At 40.8% G+C, this 16,060-nt stretch overlaps 2 protein-coding genes across 2 annotated transcripts; one reads left to right on the top strand and one right to left on the bottom strand.

Annotated features, from left to right (window-relative positions):
• Positions 1–367: 367 nt before the first annotated feature.
• On the bottom strand, positions 368–5,525 carry msantd4 (Myb/SANT-like DNA-binding domain containing 4 with coiled-coils; the record flags this gene model as incomplete). The annotated part of the gene is made up of 4 exons (XM_084558108.1): positions 368–2,227; positions 3,798–4,094; positions 4,195–4,290; positions 5,280–5,525. Coding segments are annotated over 4 exons (1,374 nt in total), but the record flags the coding sequence as incomplete, so codon positions are not given.
• Positions 5,526–6,792: 1,267 nt separating this feature from the next.
• Positions 6,793–15,494, top strand: aasdhppt (aminoadipate-semialdehyde dehydrogenase-phosphopantetheinyl transferase). Its single transcript, XM_084558659.1, has 7 exons — positions 6,793–7,765; positions 7,851–7,964; positions 8,401–8,521; positions 9,042–9,163; positions 9,909–10,070; positions 13,468–13,536; positions 14,595–15,494. The coding sequence occupies exons 1-7, from the start codon at positions 7,622–7,624 to the stop codon at positions 14,760–14,762; spliced, it is 900 nt and encodes a 299-aa protein (XP_084414785.1). The 5' UTR covers positions 6,793–7,621; the 3' UTR covers positions 14,763–15,494.
• Positions 15,495–16,060: the final 566 nt, after the last annotated feature.

The raw sequence follows: 16,060 nt of genomic DNA, 5'->3' as shown, positions 1-16,060 counted from the left end.
CCCAGTTCTAAATCCAGAGAGAGATAAAGAGAAGCCTTTTATATAAAGCTTCCATCTCACAGGCGGACAAGAGTATAACCCTTGGATGGAAAAATAAACATGTCTTTGTGATTTGATCTGCCCGTTTTGACGACCTAACTGCGAGTGTGTTTATGTAAGAGCTCAGGTGATATTTAAGACGTTGAAAGAGGTCTCACATTTAAATTGACTTTAGATGATTGAGCTGTCATCTCAAACTGGCTTTACTGCCTCTGGTTAATGTATAGTTTGTTGTCTCCAGTTTTGCTGTAAAAAGTTTCTGAAAGCTTCCACACCACTGGGACACAGATGAATAAAAGCACAAGTGTCATTGGGTTACATCAGTTTTAGTAAAATCCTCAAAAGCTGAGTCCTTAGAGATGCACAGTTTGCATGGCACATCAGAGATGCTCTTGAGAGACTCTGAAAAGGATTTTTAACGCTCATCCCTTCCTATTAGCCTACACTGATCTGGGAACCCCCGATGTGCTTCCCGTAGGGCATCAATACTGAAGAAAAGAAAAAAAAAATTCTCTTATCCTCTTTTACAGTTATTTTTCAAAGGCAGCCCTGATATCATAAACAAATGAAAGAGACTACAGACATCGATCATCACAAGCACTAATTTGGCACTTGGATGTGTACCAAAGATTTTATTCACCCAGAATATAGTTTTCAATAACCAGCAACAAAGTGTAGTCTTTGGCACAATATGTTATAATGATTATTTCACTTAAAATGTCTAGCATGCACACCAAGCACAATAGCCACTCTTGCAAAATCTTGCAAAATCATTTACAGGCTTAATTGGTATGACACACGTACATGTAGGGAAAGGACAAGTGTAAATTATACAGTAACTAATGGCTGGATTCCATTTAGCTGCCTCAGTTTAAGGGTCCTGGTGGTTCATGCATAATCACTAGTTATCCTATCAGTACCTTCTATGCTTTTCCTGCGGTTTGACTTTAAGAAAAGTCAAAATGTCAGTTTAAAATGTGCAAACAAATATACAATAAAGTAACAACTACTGTAACTTATATTACATCCAAGCAATTGACAGCAAAACATGAACAGCAATGAACCTCTCTGTACAAGATCTTTTGCTTTTTCAGTGTCCAAAGCTAAATTATATTGGTAAGCACCCAGGCAGTAGATACAGTGGCACTGATTTGGAGGATAAGACAGCGTGAAACACCTTTTGTGCATTAGTGCATTTGAACGTACAAACTGCTTTTAAAAATTGACACTGTTTTGCAAATCAAATATGTTCTTATGCCTTATTATCATGGTATTGTTTCTGTCCCGTCATCCTTTTTTTTTTTTACAGACATTATCATGGTCCATTATTGTCTTCCATACTGATCTTCTCCTTGGCCCATTTCCAATCATGAATGATAATCTAAGTGCCTCACATTTTCCTTGAGGCACTAATTTATTTAGAATTTTTAGCCATCATTTTCTGTCTCTCTTATCACATTTTCACTGACTGATGGTCTTTGTGCAGCTGAATTCTCTCTTTCTCCACTTGCAGGCGCTCTCTCTCAATCTGCAGTCTGCCAGCTTCAAATTTGAAAAACTGCAGCCTCTCTTTCTCCAGCTGCAGTCTCTCCTTCTCTAGGTTTAGCTTTTCTGTCTCCAGATTCACTGCTGACATCCAGCCTTTGCCTTCCTTCTCCCTCTGTCCATTTTGAGTGGAGGATAAAGACGAAGTGGAGGAAGATGGTGGGCCTTGTTGTGGTGGCAGGTTAAAAGATGAGTCGACGTGCTCTGATTGGCTGACAAGAAGGAGCCTTTGTCTCTCTCTCTCTACCTGTAACCTCTCCCTCTCTAGTTGCAGTCTTTCTCTCTCCACCTCCACATGAAGAAGTCGCTCCTTTTCAACCACCAGCCGCTCTTTCTCAACTGCAAGGCGTTCAGTTTCCACAGCCAGCCTCTGTTTTTCCAGCTCTAGTCGCTGTTTCTCAACAGCAACCAGAAACCCTGCTCCCATGTTCTCATGACTATTGAGTCCACCCATTCCGTAAGCAGGCATTCCCATCTGGCCACTAGCCAGTGGGAGATCTCTTTTGGTGGTGGAAGTCGGATCCTTGCCCAAGTTGCGGGAGTAAACATCGGCAACATGCCCCTCTCCATGTGACTCAATGTCGCTGAGGAGAGAGGGAATATCATCCTCATCCATCTCTCCATCTGGCACATCACCATCCAGCTAGAGGGAGAGAGTGAGATCGTTTAAGGTGCAGTCCACCAATTTTATACATGAAATTCAATTTACTCTAGAAGCACTAGTACTTTACATCTGTGAAAACAGCTGTCTGATGTAAGAAAATAACTGATGAGAGATGCAATCAAGTTACATCATGGGAATTACAGGATCCTGATTCCATCAGATCATTATCAATATGTATACTAATGTCAGTGCTAACATTTACATGGACAATATTTCTTCAACCCAAGTGAAATATTTCCGACCAAAGATTCCAACTTAACTGGAATCTAATGGAAAATAAAACAATCCTATAAGTTTTTCGTTCAAGTTGCTTCTCAAGTTCTGCTATCCAGTTGTTCTTGTTTTTTGGATAACTTGTGGTTGTATTACCACCATGTTGCTGTCGTGCACAAAGAATGGATTTATTCCAGAGAGAAACATTCAGAATGAGCTTTTACAGGGTTATTAGGCATTCATTTTACAAGTGAACAGACTGTCAATGGTTTACGCCACTTCTCTCAATCTGATTAAAAAATTAAAAAATTTTCCTGACAGGATGTTTTCCACTGAGGTGGTTGCATGTTGTTTTTTTTTGTTTGTTAGTTTGTTTTTTTAATTCTGATTGGGCTGTTATTCTGATTTTTAGTGGACTACAGGTGTCCTGTAAACGGCAATGACTGCAAATATAAAAACTTGTATATTTGCATATTATTAATTTATTATGGTTTTGACTCACTCTAGTGTCTCTCAGGCTGGCTCTAGAACTGTTTCCCAAATGATTTACACCCCAGATCTTTGTGACTCCAGCTGGTGGTTTCATATGGCAAGATGATGGTGTCATGGTCTGAAACACAAACCTATTATCTCTATACTGCAGCATTTCTGGCTGGCAATATGGAGAATTTCACTCAAGTGTGGGCAGTTTAATAACACTGCTAAGAAAATGGTGAAAGATGTTTTCATGGATTGTTGTGACAGACGTTTCAAGATAAATATGCATCTGAATTTCCTCAAAAGGGATCAATAAACTCTATCTTCCAAGAAAACCGCAATCTGTGTGATTTAACAGATAATATTTAACATAAGACACAGAATAGTAACATTTAAAACATTTAAAAGTCATGATTCAATTAAATCCTAATGAATTCAAAGATTCTTGATTTAATGTGGTCTCTACCTTGTGATCCTGCAGGAGCCTAATCAACAGACTGCATTAACAAGAGCCTCTTAAGCAACATAACTTGTTGCATAATTACTGTTGTGTATTAAACATCTGCTGATGAGGGTATTAATTAAGGTAATTAATAAATTAGCTGTTCTTGTCAGTCACTGTAGGTTGCTTGTCTTCTCATAACATGAACCGTGTCCCTGTGAGCTCTGTGTCAAAGCTCTGTCTTCAAGAAAATAAATTAGTCCTGATTAACGTACAGAGTAATAGACTGTGAAGTTTAATCAGAATATCTACCATGTCGACAATGTGATGTAAAAAGAAAAAAAAGAAAAGAAAAAAAAGTCTTCTAATGGTGCTACTGTGCAAACATGTTGTAAGTGATGAGTTTATGGTCCATACTCTGTATTCACTGACATCATCCTCCATCTTCACACCTGGCAGCACCATCGTGGGCTGCCCACCCAGGTTGCTGAGCGCCACCAGCTCCGGCCAGTCACAGTGACAGTCCTTTGGGAAGCCTGACAGGTCGAGCAGTTGGTCGTACTCAGATCCCAGAGAAGCCACCTCATGCTCAGGGGAGGACTGGTCGTACTCAGTCTTCATGGCCAAAGAGGAGGATGAAGAAGAGAGAGACAGCTCAGCCTGAAGCTGTTTTTTCTTAGTGAGTGCACGCCAGTCCAGGTAACGACGCTTCACCTGCACAGGAGATCAGGACAACTGGTGTTCAAAGAATGGCGGGAAATCAAGACTGGATCTGAATGAATGCAAAGTTATATTCCAAGAGAAGTAAGCAGACCTCAGCAGCAGTACGTAGCTCCCCCTCCCCGAGTGCATTCACACCTTGTGCCACTTCCTCCCATGCCTGCCTCTTCAGCTCATTAATGGCAGTGTTCTGTTCAAGAGAAGAGAACAGACGAGAAAAGACTATTAATTTAACATGGATTTTTGCCAGCAGTGTAGTGTTATGGTTAATGAAGTTCTTGTGAAGTTGTAGAACAATACAATTATTGCAGGCCCCATACAAAATAATACAAATGCTTAGTTTCCTTAAATCACAACAAAGCTGATATACCTGTAAAACAAAATCTTTTACTACTAAAAACAAAGACCCTCTGCCAGAAACACTAGGTTGTATTTTTGTTTTTTGTTTTTAAAACCTCTAAAATACAATAGTGAATATTTTTAGGTGGATAAACATCTGATACTTATATTTAAGTATAAGCTGGAATGTGTTCAAAACATCTAATATGAAACAAATCTTGCAGTTGAAAAACAGACATGTCAGTGCTCTCTGGTGGACATTGGAGATATAAGAATTCTAAACCATTTTAAACATGGCTTAGCCCTTCTGCATAGCGGGTTCCTTTTAATTAATTAATTCATTCATTCATCTTCTGTACTTGCTTATTCCTGTTAAGGGTCGCGGGGGTCTGCTGGAGCCTATCCCAGCTGTCATCGGGCGAGAGGCGGGGTACACCCTGGACAGGTCTCCAGTCTATCGCAGGGCTAACACAGAGAGACAGACAACCATTCACACTCACACCTATGGCCAATTTAGAATCACCAATTAACCTGACAAGCATGTCTTTGGATGGTGGGAGGAAGCCGGAGTACCCGGAGAGAACCCACGCAGACACAGGGAGAACATGCAAACTCTGGGACAGAAAGGCCCAGTCGGCCCATGGATTCGAACCCGGGACCTTCTCGCTGTGAGGCATCAGTGCTATTTCCTTTTAATTATTGGTCAAAATAATGTTTTTGTTTTCATCACTACATCTTGCAGATATATGGATATATCATATCAGATATATCATTTTTCTAACTCTGAATATGTGGATTTGGACTTATATGGAACAGGCTGGTGTAAACATTTTTCTACACCTGCTGTCTGGAGAACAACACGTCTCTCCTCTTGTGGATCTCCCTGATTAGAGTCTGTGTTTCCCTCACGCTGTAGTTGCTCTTCCTCTTCCTCTTCAGATGCTTCACCTGCAGGAAATCCAGCTTGCCAGCAAGGAGGGGACAGGAACCCCCGGGAGTACAGACAAAGGAACTGAGAAGACAACTCAGAGGAAGCAAGCACGAAGGAACTGTGAAGAGAACTAGAAAAGAACTAAAAAATAATAAAGTTGGAAGGTATCAGAAGAGAGAAATGGAAACAGAGAAGTACAGAGTGACAGATAACAAGTCAAAGTAGAGGAGGGACTCCGTCCTCAGATGGAGAGAAGTGTGGATGTTTGTTGTAAAGGTTAGTCCATGCCGAGCTTTTCCTCTGAAGCTATTCATTGGGGAGTAATTCCTCTGTGGCTCTCTTGAACTTTTCCACCTGGGAGGAGAATCCCGGCCGTTACACTAGACGCTTCCTCTGTGCAACCTCACGTGAAACTTGGAGTTGAAGAAATATCCGCAGTGAAGAAGTTTCGAGATCGCACCAGGTTAGCTGGAGGACTAAATCAGAAAAGGCTTTCTGTCAGTTTGAGTGTAGGATTGAAGATTTGCATTGGTTTTCCACATTTGTTTTCTGGATTGAGCTGCCACCAGGTGAGAGGCGTTACAGAGTAAATGCCTGCTGTAGTAATCCTGCTGATAAAACAGAGAGTAGATACGGTTATTTGGTGTGTAGAGTGTGAATTTGTTAAACGATCCAAAATGGGCCTCTGGTTTGGGTCCCACTTTGCAATAGGAAAAACTCAAAAACAAAAGAACATTTAATGGAAAAAGGTATTAAACACAGAGGAAGAATAATTAATTCAGGACAGAAGTGTTACAAAATAGAGAAACAGACTTACTGTACTTTATTAAGTAAATAAAGCATATTAAGCGCAAACCTTTCTGATGAAATATGGACAAATATTCTCTGAAGACATAAATGCCCTGTGTGTTTTTCATTGATTGTAGCAGTCCTAAAATCCGCTATCTGCTAAGGCTATTTGATCATGTTACATTGTCCATAAGGCATTTTTCATTCTGCTACATTTCAATATAAAGATTTTTATATTGAAAGATCACTCATTACCGTCGACGGTAAGGGCTTATAAGTGATCATGGCAAATGTCACCAATGAAATACTGCTACGTTTTTCTGCAGATTTCTGCAGCATCAAATATTTATCTGTCATTTGTCATTTCTCTACAGTGCATTCGACAATACATTGTAAAAAAAAATTAAATAAAAAAATAAAAAATGTACATTATGTAGGAAGACATGTAGGAAGTATATTTGTCATTAAGGCGTTTCTGGCCGACTAAATCCCTGTATGAGCTTGTGGTTTATGCTATTTAACATCTCATTTCTAGTTGAAATTACGTTTTTATTTCGACTGATAGGCTATTTTTTTTTTTTTTTTTTTCAGTATTATTTTTTCGAACCTGAGAAAAACAGAAGGGTCGTATCATTCCATCATAAACGTAATGTTGTATTATATCTTACCGCCGGCTCCGATAAAACGCAATCTGTAACGTATAGTAAAAACAACTCACCTTACACACATTCGCTGCAATCAAAACAACCGTTATTTGCAATGCTGCTTTCAGGGCTCCGTCAGAAATTCAGAATCTCGAAGTTCGAAGTGAGGTTCTAGCAAAATATTGCCTTTCGGAACATAAAATTAGTCTTTCTTTGTTTTCTTTTGATGCAGCATATAAGTGGCCCTTTTTAATTTTAAGATTTGTTGCAGAGGGAATATCTAAACCAGTTCCAACAATCCATCCTACCTAAAACATGTTTACTCAGAATCTTAACAGTAAGCGGGCTTCAATTATTTCCCCCAAAATCTCATATATTTTTTTCAAAATGCAAATTGTATTAAAAACACACCACCGTTTGTCGCTTTTAAACCCGTTTTTTCGTTTTACAACGTTCGTGAAAACATTTGAATGTCTCTTCAGTGACGCGCGGTTTCAGTGCCTCTTATTCGTCAATCCTCCACCGCGCCCACTTATGACGACACTGAATCTTGCCTAACTCTTTTGAGCCATAGAGTTCTGTTCTGAGCATGTGCACCGCTGACAAATCCGGAATGTAAACAGAAAGAATTCTTCCTGTTGTGCTTTCATCAACAGAACTTAATCGCTGCTGGAGTAATGTAATAGGAAAACACGAGTGTTTGAGAAATGTCTAAACTAGTAAGCTAAAGGATACATGCTAACGTTAGCTCACTAGCAAGTAGTGAGCAACCTGAAGTTGTGGATGAGTCCAGATGATATGGTGGGACAGAGGAGACGATGAGCTCCGTCCGCTGGGCTTTCCGCTGCGGCTCGTGGACACCGAGCAAGTCTGAGTGGCTGTTCGCGGCTCGTTGCGTCCAACGGGAGGAGAAAGACAGGATCGGACAGTTTGTTTTCGCCAAGGATGCTAAGTCAGCCATGGTTAGTGTGACTGTGAGCTTTTCTGCTGAATTCACCTGCTTAAGGTGCTTCCGATCATGATATCCATGATGTCCCTCTGTTACAGGCTGCTCGGCTATTGCTCAGGGCGTTTGTGTGTGAGAAGATGAGGATTCCCTGGTCTGATATCAGACTAGAGCGTTCCCCTCGAGGGAAACCTTACCTGGCAGCACCACAGAAGGTGACTCGATTGAGTATTTTCATAAAAGTCATCACTCTTAAGGTATAATAGTGTACATCACAGTATTCTGCCAATACTTCACTATTTAATTTACATCAAGTAGAACATACAAGACCCTTTAAACGATCTGCATGTTAGAAGAAAGTTTGGCAGTATAACTGTCGGAGCAGTGGTTATTAAATGAAGATTAAGATGTCTTTGGACAGTCATAAAATGTATGTCACTTTCGCAAAGAGCTGGTCTGTTTGCTGGACAATATGAACAGAATTACGTTAGATGTAGGTTGAATACTGGTCACTTGTTAACCCAAAGAGGCTTATTTAAATTAATCGAGTAATAATGGACTATTGTCTCTCTTGTTTCTACACAATTTGTATTTATTTTATGAAACTGTATTAGCTACTGTTTGAACATGAGAACTGCTGTCTACCTACAGGTCAGTTCAGACACAGGTCAGGCCTGGAGTTTCAACCTCTCCCACCAAGGGGACTACGCTGTGCTTGCTGCAGAGCAGGGGGTGCAGGTTGGGGTGGATATTATGAAGACTACCATGCCAGGTAAATATTGGGCTATAGATAGATAAAAAAAAAATTCCCCCATAAAGTATATTGCTTTTTGAGATAATCTACAAATATCTTTGTCACGAAACATCAAAATGTAAATAGCTGACTGTTTTGACAGATTTATAATCAGTCTAATGCTAACTGAGGAAAAGGTTGTGCTTGTGTACTTTCCTAGCTCAAACACAAGGGGTCACTGTTGTCTCATATACCTAAAAGTGTCATGCTCAACACTACCCTTCACAGAACAAGCGGTAACAGAAGATTAATGAATGAGTGAACGAATGAACGATCAACACTGTTCTTGTGTGTGTGTGCATGTGTGTGTTCCACCATAACATTTAAAACTGGACACAGTCCATACTAATCTCAAAAACTGTCTTTTTTTTCTGTCTCTGTCCCTCTCATTCCCCTTTTCCCATCATCTCCCTCTTCCCATTACCGTCTCCGTCCTTCCTTTCCTTATTCATTCCTTTGGTCATCACACCTCTTCCCCTCCCTTCTGCGTTCCCTCTAGGTAGCAGCTCTGTGCCGGAGTTTTTCCGCATCATGACTCGTCAGTTTTCAGCGTATGAGTGGAGCACCATCCAATCAGCTGGCTCTGAGCACCAGCAGCTTGCTGCCTTCTACCGCCACTGGGTAACCATGGCAACCATACTACCGTGTCATCACATTGCATGGCTTCTGGGCCCTGCGGGTGGTGTTTTGTGTGTGCGAGAAGAAAACATAGGGAGAAAAAAACATTGCCGGTGTTCTTTGAGACAAATGCACATTTTGCACACACGTGTGAACTCTTCTCCCATCACATTTTTCTCCATTTATGCCTTTCCTCACATCCTCTCCTCCCATGTCACAGTGTGTCCTCGTAATACACACACCCTTTTTATTTCCCCCCCCCTGCTTTCTCTCTTTGTCTGGTTTTCTTTCATGCAGACACACACACACATACACAGATGGTCAGCGAAAGCAACAGTGGAGCTAAGTAAAGATGTTGTGAGATTGAGAGGGCGGCACAGAGACGTCAAGGTCTGATATCACCACCACACTGTTGACTAATGGCAGAGCTCAACGGTTGCCATAGTGATTAGCCTTGCAATAGTGTTATTGTGGCTTACTGGCTGTCGGGCAGGGTTGGTTTTGGTTGGACACACACACAGTCACACAAAGTCTCTTTTGTATACACACTGTTAAACATGTCTGCATAAGATTCCCATCTGTTCTGGTTTTAAGTTGTACCACCTAGCGAAAATATACCACGCACACACTCACACACAAAGAACCTCACACAGACTGTCCTCATCTCACACTCACATTCTGTTTTTCCTTATGTCCCTTTGATCATTGTCTACATGAAACTGATCAGGTTTCCTCCCCTTCCATCTAGGCCCTGAAAGAGAGCTTCATCAAAGCCATCGGCACAGGTCTGGGCTTCAACCTGCAGAGGGTGGAGTTTCACCTGCCTCCTGAGCCACTCGCACAGGGCCAGGTCCTGCGCCAGACCAGGATGCATCTAGATGAGGAGGAAGAAGAGAACTGGATATTTGAAGTGAGTCTGGTTGGGAATGGGAAATGTGCAATGTGTGAAAATGTGGGCATAAACTACCTACCAGCATTTCTGGAAATCTTGGAAAATCTTGGAAAATTGATGCCTTTATATTTGCATCTTCAAAATAGTGACTAAACACTACAGTTGGATGATTGCATGCTATACTTTTAAGTGGTCCAAACTACATCAATATCACAGTGTTCAACTTAAATCAATCTGTGCCAAATATCAGTACATGATATGATATATCGATATGGTAGAGAATGAGGGAGACCTTTGCAGCTTGTTTACATCCAACACAGTCAGAGCAATGGTGAATCAAAAGCACTTGCAACTTGCCTACACGTTTTAAAACTTGCCATGGACCACGATTTCTGTAGTATTTGTGTTGCTGACCCCAGAAACACATCTAACGAGAGAAGATTTGTGGTCAATCACAACATATTAAATCCAGTTTTTATTTAAAATAATAGGATTATTAAACAATATGCTTTACTTAATAGCTGGAAAGTCCTTTTCAGCATCTGCAGTTAACAACAACAGCAGCACAGAAGAAGAAACTGTGGTTCCACTTTGATCAGTGTAATATATTTAGTGATTTAAACTGAGAAGTTTGAAGTTAAAATTAAAATAGAAGGTCAAGTACCCAGAAGAGATACTATTGTGTACCTGTATCATTGCAGGTATTGGTATTGGCTCAAATATGAACAATACCCAATTCAACCAAAGTTGACCATTTCAGTGACCAGTTTAGTCACTGAATATTGAAAACGTGTACATGATCCCATAGAAAAACAGCAACAAGATGTTTCCCATGCACCCAAAATGTTTTCTACCAGCATCGTTGCCTTTTTAAAATTCTGTTGGCTTAAAAATTAATTTTGGATTTTGCTCTCTGTTCAGTTCTGTCCAAACTGTGGTCTGATTTGACTTTAAACAACATTGCGATGAGGTTGTTTTGGTCAGCTGTTCATTAGTGTGTATATTGGTCATTCTGTATAATTTAGTAACATGCATAGAACTAGTTGGACCTCCAGTGAGTCAGAGAGCTCAACAGCAGTGGTTCAAAGGACTTTGGTGCTGTACTATAGTCCTCCATGCTCCATTCTCCAGTGGACTCCCTCTTGAGAGAATCTGCAAAGTGAATCACAGGTGGTCTTAAAGAGAAATACACACAAGTGATTGAAATAAGAGGCCTCTTAAGTGCCCCCCTAACACCATGACAAGAGATGAGAGGAGTGCACATTTCCGTCAGAGCAGAAGAATCATCTGTTGCCATCACTTCGCTCCCCCCTCTATTTCATGCTGTTCTTGTATCCTTTCCTCACCTCCATTCCCCATCCTTTTACTTTTATGTTTTCTCCAGCAGTCCTTTTTCTTCACATTCCTCCTACATTTTGCTGTGCATGCACTCTTCTTTTGCCTTCTCTTCTTCCCTTACATGGTTCATCTCCCTCCCTCTTCCCTCCATCAGGGGCAGTGGGATTAACAAGTGCCTGCTAAAAGGTTACCATTGGTCTGAAAAGACTGATGTTACCTTTCCTCTCCTCTCTCCACTCTAGCCCTCTCAGGGTTGCAGAGGCATAATGCTGTTTTAGTGTCTGTGTTTTCACACCAGGGAAAAATAGAGCTCATATTGATTATTGGTAGATGGTGAAGCGGCAGTAGCATACAGTGTGTCAGATTTATTAGGGTACATATGATGGTCGGAAGTAGCCAGTAATTCAATACATTTCAGAAGGAAATGTTGCGCTTTTTCTTCTTGTATTTGATAAAGATGTCATGAGAGAGACGTCATCTGTGTTGGGTTAATCAAGGCATTAGCTTTTTCTACCCCGTTAAATTAAAGCATACATTTAGTTTCTTTACTGTTGTTTATTTTGCACAACAAAAAAGGCTATACAGTTGTCAAATGAAATGAAGATCTTTAAGGAATAATTTGGATGCATGCATTTATTTTCTTAATGCATTGCAGAGCTATTCAGCTGTCAATGAAAAGGCCCTACCTTGACTTGATTTTGTAGTTTCTTGTTCTTAATACAGTTGCATAGTGCACAGTGATCTAGGAGAATACAAGTAAGATAAGAAAAGCCTTTCTGAATCACCAGGGGAGGACAAGTTGTTTGTCAAAACTTGCAAAAAAATATGTTAAAATAGTTGTCCTATAACTCAGTGTTGAATAAAAACCTGCAAGTGGTTTGCATGCTTATCAAATGTCAGATACAGACTGACAGACTGATACGACTTTCCGCATCAAAGAAAATGTGTGTACCAAATTTGAGGCAGATTTCTTGCAAATAATAGCAAAAACAAATAAAAAATGAACACAAATTCAAATATTATCAACGATCCCTTAGATATATTCTATAAGCTTCAGGATGGCATCAACCCCTGGCATGGGAAGCACTGGACTGAACTGCACAGGAGTATATCGCTACAGTCTATTCACCCAGACCATCAAGTTCTTACTATTTTCTGACATTTTGTAGACAGAACTATTCATCCGCTCATCCCTCAGAGGGATGCTGGACAGTTGGAGCCTATCCCAGACAACAGTGGGTGAGAGGCGGGGTACATCCTGGACAGGTCGCCAGTCAGTCACAGTGCAGCAGAGAGAGACAGACAGCCATTCACACTCACATTCACACCAATTTAAAATCCACTGTTAACCAAACCTGGATGTCTGTGGACTGTGGGAGGATACATGGCTTATATACAAAGAGTAACACTCAAAGCTCTTACAAAGAGGTTGAGATGAGCAGTGATGCCACCGACCCTGCATCCTCTGGCTCGCAGTGCACTGATTGGTTAGATCAGAGGGCAGATATGAGAAATATTACTTCCTGCTGACCTCTGGTGATGTCACCACCGCCGCTCATGACACACACGCTGTGGGACTTAATAACACACAATAATAACATGCTAACCTCGTAGTCTCTCTTTTTTCTAGGACTAGAAGTTACAAAGTCAAAACTAAACTAAAAATATCAACTAAGCTCCAAATGGAAATGTTTTAAAATTTTGGTTATTTGCTGGATTTATTAATCATGTGCAGTGGAATCACTTTAACATTTTTGTGCAAATCTGTGTGTGCACAATATTCTTCCTGGTGTCACAGGCAAGTCCAAGGATCTTGGGAAGCGATGTGATAAACATGGCCATTATCTGCAGCTTCATTCCCTTTCCTTAGAAATCGTACAGACAGTTAATAGATATTCACGTTCGCTGATTCAAGAGATAACACAGGACTGAACGCATATAACATATGAATGTATGAGATTGATGAGGATGCACATGTGCATTATTTGTCATATTGTGTGCTGAGCATAATAATTTAGTTTGGTTTTCAGACTGCGTGTGTGCATGCACTAATGCGTGTGTGTTCGTCATTCAACAGGAGAGCTTACTGGATGATGACCATCATGTCGCCGTTGCACTTGGACCAGCAAATAAACCAGGCTCCACAGTAAGGACACATAACCTCAAATATGTTTGACAGATGGGCGGCACAGTGGCGTGGTGCCACTGATGCCTCACAGCAAGAGGGTTCCGGGTACGAATCCAGGCCGTTTGCATGTTGTCCTTGTGTCTGCGTGGGTTCCCACAGTCCAAAGACATGCTCATTAGGTTCATTGGTGATTCTAAATTGGCCGTAGGTGAGCATGTGAGTGTGAATGGTTGTCTGTCTCTCTGTGTTAGCCCTGTGATAGACTGGAGACCTGTCCAGGGTGTACCCCGCCTCTCGCCCAATGACAGTTGGGATAGGCTCCAGCACCCCCGTGGCCCTTCACAGGATAAGCGGTTACAGAAGATGAATGAATGAAATTTGTCAGGTGCTCTGACTATCAAAGGACCCAGAGAATGGCCAATACTTTGCTGGTGGAGAACCAAGAATCACTTATATTAGGGTCTGTATGCAAGAATAGACTAACTAAATATTTGTGGCCACCATTTCTTAAAAAGAAACTGGGCTAGTTTACCAGCTAATCTGCCTAATCCAGGGAAAAAGGAGAAAACTAGAGCATGAATGTGAAACGGAAACAGCAGTGGTTGAATGGTTCCAGATGAAGCCTACGGTTGACTCACCGGTGAGCATCTATGGCTCTGTTTTTTTTGCAGGGTTCTGCCTCATTGGTGCTAGTTGATGATTAGTAGCATGATTCAAAAGCGGCCACCTCAATACTACGCTTTGTAGCACTTCCTGCTGTAGTTCTCTCAGTTACAGACTACTGCTGTTTATTGGTATAGTTATTTCCTCTTATGCACACACAGAGCGACAGACAACCATTCAGCCCAGAACCTTCTTGCTGTGAGGCATCAGTACTAACCACCATACCACTGTGCTGCCCCACAACAGAACATCATCTTAAATAAATTTTGCATATAGGCTTTTAGAATACCAAATATATCTAATAATGTGGATGCATTTGAAATGTTAACTGTTGGGTTTTTAACTTAATTAACTGCAACACTATCAAACATTTTATTCCTATATTTAGAAACTTTCTTCTCTCTTCCTCTCAGCTTCTTCCATCATCTCTTCCACCTCCCACCACATTCAGGCTGCTGTCATTCAGTGAGCTCATCGCCTCAGCCTCACCTCTCACAGAGGAAGACCCCGCCTACTGGGACAGCTTCAAGATGAAGGCTGATGCTCCTCAGAGACAGAGGGATGCACACACATCCACATAACAGCCTGTCTGACATTCAGCTGCCATACATACACCTTCCAAAAGTGCCCAAAAAAAATCTGCAGACACTGAAGCTGCTTTCTTATTCGACACAGGGCCAGTTGAGTCCTGTCAAGTTTATTTATAAAGCGAAAAATCACAGGTCTGTCTCAAAGGACTTCAGAATCCATACAGCATCTGACACCGTCTGTCTTTAGATACTTGGATCAGAGGAAGAAAAACTCACACCTGATACACACCTGTCTTTTACAAATAAACCTGATTCTGAGATTCTGTAATTTCAGATAATATAGTCCAAGATCCTGCAGTGAACCCGTTATCATTGGACTTTGCATGCACTGAGGGGATTCAAGTTATACTCAATCTAATCATAGATACAAGCATCAAATATGCAGATTGGTGAAAGAGACACTCGTTAATTTTTTAATCTGTGCTGATCAAGGTTCTTGTTTCTTCTAACAAAGTCATTTTCCCTTACTATATCGATTGTCTTTTTCTTGTAATTATTGAGTCCAATGCACAGTGACATTTGTGATCTTTTCAGTCCAGCTCTCCTGTGTGTCAAATCAATTATTCTTTATTACATGTGAATGCAGCATAGAGGTAGATAATAAGTGTGTAGTATTTGTCAATATTTCATCATGTTGAAGATGGTCTTATGTTGTAATGTTTCCATAAATGTCTGCTTGCTACACCTAATTCATTATTTCAAGTAAAATGTAATTAAAAACAAAGAAAATATTTTTTGTAACCTGTTGTTTCACATATATGTGGAAATGTTTCTAACATGAAGCAGAACAGTGGGACACATTTTGCATTAGCCATATAGTGACATATTGTAATATGCCCTGTGTAATGAGCGATATATTTATTGATTTCAGCCATTCACCAAAGCACTACATGTGCGCTGTCATTCGCCATATAAGTAAATGTCTCTCAGGCCAGCTTCTCTTTCTAACCTTGTTTTTATCTTGCATTTAATTCATCCTTCTTTTCTTACTGTGTGTTGTCTCGGCCATTTTGCCTTAATCTTTCCTTCTCCTCTCCTCTCCATCTGGTAGCATATCTATTTTAGTCGAGGACATTTAGTTGACCATCTCATTCTCTCTCTGCAGCTTATTCTCCTCCTCTCTCTCTCTCTCTCTCGCTCTCTCGCTCACTCTCTCTGGTAGATATCTCGGGTCAGTGTGCACGATTAACCATTTATTTTCCTGCACTGCATCACATTAATGACAGCCTATAATCACAACCCTTGTCGCCTGCACGCACAGGAGGAAATGATGGGCTACCATCAGGAGT

This window comes from Chelon labrosus (assembly GCF_963514085.1).
Source record: "Chelon labrosus genome assembly, chromosome: 13".
Lineage (NCBI taxonomy): Eukaryota > Metazoa > Chordata > Actinopteri > Mugiliformes > Mugilidae > Chelon > Chelon labrosus.
The sequence above is the reverse complement of the archived record's forward strand: the minus strand, read 5'-3'. Positions and strand labels throughout refer to the sequence as shown.